The sequence below is a fragment of the Branchiostoma lanceolatum genome, chromosome 10, assembly GCF_035083965.1.
Source record: "Branchiostoma lanceolatum isolate klBraLanc5 chromosome 10, klBraLanc5.hap2, whole genome shotgun sequence".
Classification (NCBI taxonomy): domain Eukaryota; kingdom Metazoa; phylum Chordata; class Leptocardii; order Amphioxiformes; family Branchiostomatidae; genus Branchiostoma; species Branchiostoma lanceolatum.
Window position 1 is genome coordinate 16,983,933 of NC_089731.1, and position 2,887 is coordinate 16,986,819.

Here is a 2,887-nt window from a genome sequence, read left to right on the forward strand (position 1 = left end):
TTTTGAAAACGATCATTTCTTGCTTTCAAAGTTCTTGTTTTCTAACAGATCGCACTTATCCGGGTGGAGCAAGCGGCCGCCACGCTCTCTATAGCTTCATGCGCTCCCACCGCAGCTGCATGGCCGCCGGCATAGCGGTGCTGATAAGTCTGGCCGCTATGGGACTTGCCCCTCTGACGTTCATCATGAAAGAAGTAACCAGTTCTTCATTTTTCCTGCCACTGTTTCTAAGTATATATATCTAAGGGACTAAAATAAAGGACTGCTGGTTTTCTTTTTCTCTTACGTTTAGTATTCTGACGTACGGATAAAATGCCACATGCAAATTCATGTTAAGCAAAAGTGAATCTGAATCTAAAGTTGCTGTACATTTCTAGGAAATATCTGAAATGTCCACCATTGTTGACGCCTTGAAGCGTAACCAAGACGACATGCGCCAACTGTCCGCCACTGTTGATACCTTGAAGCGCGACCAAGACGACATGCGCCAACTGTCCGCCACTGTTGACGCCTTGAAGCGCGACCAAGATGACATGTCCACCACTGTTGATGCCTTGAAGCGCGACCAAGACGACATGCGCCAACTGTCCACCACCGTTGCCGCCTTGAAGCGCGACCAAGACGACATGTCCACCACTGTTGACGCCTTGAAGCGCGACCAAGACAACATGTTCACCACTGTTGATGCCTTGAAGCGTGACCAGGACGACATGTCCACCACTGTTGACGCCTTGAAGCGAGACCTGGACAAGGAACGAAGCCGAAACGCCGCCATGGAGCAGCATCTACTCGACAGTAAGATGGCATGTAAGTTGTTTTTCGACTGCTTATATATATGTACTGTTCTCGATTGTGTTCTGGGCAATGTTATAAGTACAAAAAAAGGAATATTTGTGGCACTGACTATCATTATTCCATCACATCATATTATTTACCTTATCAATAATTTCAATGGATGCAGGACGATTTGCATTGATATATAATGTGAATATCGTGGCATTGGTTATGATATCATTACTTTTCTCATCAACAATGTACTACTTGTACTTTAAATGTGAACATATACATGGTGTCAAATTTTTACATAGTATTTTACTGTCTTGTATTAGCAATCAGCTATGCTGATATACAAAAACTACACAACCTGATGAAGAAGGTATAATGATTGGTCATTGGTGGATTTCTGGAACGTGTTCAATATCACTAATGTCTGTCGCTATTTCCAGCATCTTGTCTCGATAGTTACACAACGTGGCGTGGAACCTGCTACAAGGTCTTCAACACATGGAAGACCTTCAGCGGAGCGGCCGCGGCCTGCCGTGAAGACGGCGGCACCCTCGCCATGCCCCGAGACGCTGAGACCAACGCCTTCCTGATCTCCTTGCACAACGCCGTTAACAACGACGATCCCTTCTGGTTCGGCCTGCACGATCAGCGCGAAGAGGGAAGCTTTGAGTGGGTGGATGGTTCTGCACTTGGCGCGTATAAGCCCTGGTTACCAGGACAACCAGACAACTACAGGGGCAACGAAGATTGTGCTGTTTACTCCATATTCGGGGGAGACAAGTGGACCGACGGATCATGCGATAGCTCCTTTCCCTTCATATGCCAGGCTGCCCCAGGTACTTTTTATAGCCCTACCATTTCCACCATTCTAAGCACGCTAGACCATCTTTACTGTTGTTATCAACACACCATTCCACATCTCATTCCTGCTAATTCTCATTTTTTTCCAGGACGTCCATAGAAGTCATTTTGAACTCTCAGCGCCACTGTACAACGACTCTCCGACCATCCGCAGCAAAACGAACCAGTAAAACATTAAAATTGAATCACTTGATTGGGTCAAATCAGTACTTTTTTTTCAAAAATATTTTCACCAATTTGTTAACGAGAAAATAGACTTAGAACTTAGATGAAGCTTCAATGCTTGAATAGCACTTTTCTGATCTTATGTCATTCTTCTGATGTGCACTCGTTTTTATTGTGTAATCGTATTCTGAATGTATACTTTTTATTGTATGCTTCTGATATACTCATATACTGGTTTTCTGACTGTTAAGCAGTTTCAGACTGTATGGAAGTCTACTGATTGAATGTCACTTTTTCTATTGTATAACAGTTTCCCGATTATATAGTCATTTTTAAACATGTATACCAGTTTTTCTTATGGTATACCAGTTTTCTGATTTCAGACAGATTTTCTGATTGAGTACAAGTTTTCTGGTTTTATGACGTCATTGTGTTTTTGCCATATACAGATTAAGGGCATTCACAGCAATGGTCAGCCCCTGTCAAACTTTAAAACTTATCATGTTTGTACTGTACTTGCAAATTGCTAACGTGTCACGGCTCACTTAGCTTTCTATGGACAGTTGTGTGCCAAGAAATATGGAGGATCGAACTTGTAATCGCGGTGTCTTCTTTGCAATTTGAGAGACAAAAATGACTTGCACCAGCCAATGTTTCCCTACCAGTGGGTGAATGTGGTCATTACATAATATTCTACATGTTAATGCTGCCTTCTTTACATTTGTGTGCAACTATATTTTGTCATTTGTTGTTTCTGTATTCTTAAGTAACGACTTTTTACATACTCTGCAGTAACTTAGGCCAAACTTCGGCACCCATGCGAACGGCATGGTAGTCAGTTACAGACTGAACCCTGATACGTGTCGTTTATTTCAACGGAATTTGTTTGGTGATTTTCACAACAATGCTAGGAGACTACTGTACTCTACAAGCCAATCAGTACTTACACCGTCTCGATGCATCACATGCCTTGTAGTAGCTTATGTCAGAGTTCAAACGAGATTGAACGAGATTTGGCCGTCGTACCGTTTTCAAAGAAGGACATTGTACGGCCAAATCACGTTCAATCTCGTTC

The 2,887-nt window shown here is 42.8% G+C and overlaps 1 protein-coding gene across 1 annotated transcript; it reads left to right on the forward strand.

Moving 5' to 3' along the window:
- On the forward strand, nucleotides 1-2,516 carry LOC136443550 (C-type lectin domain family 4 member F-like). The gene is made up of 4 exons (XM_066440828.1): nucleotides 1-194; nucleotides 378-807; nucleotides 1,227-1,622; nucleotides 1,737-2,516. The coding sequence occupies exons 1-4, from the start codon at nucleotides 99-101 to the stop codon at nucleotides 1,745-1,747; spliced, it is 933 nt and encodes a 310-aa protein (XP_066296925.1). The 5' UTR covers nucleotides 1-98; the 3' UTR covers nucleotides 1,748-2,516.
- Nucleotides 2,517-2,887: the final 371 nt, after the last annotated feature.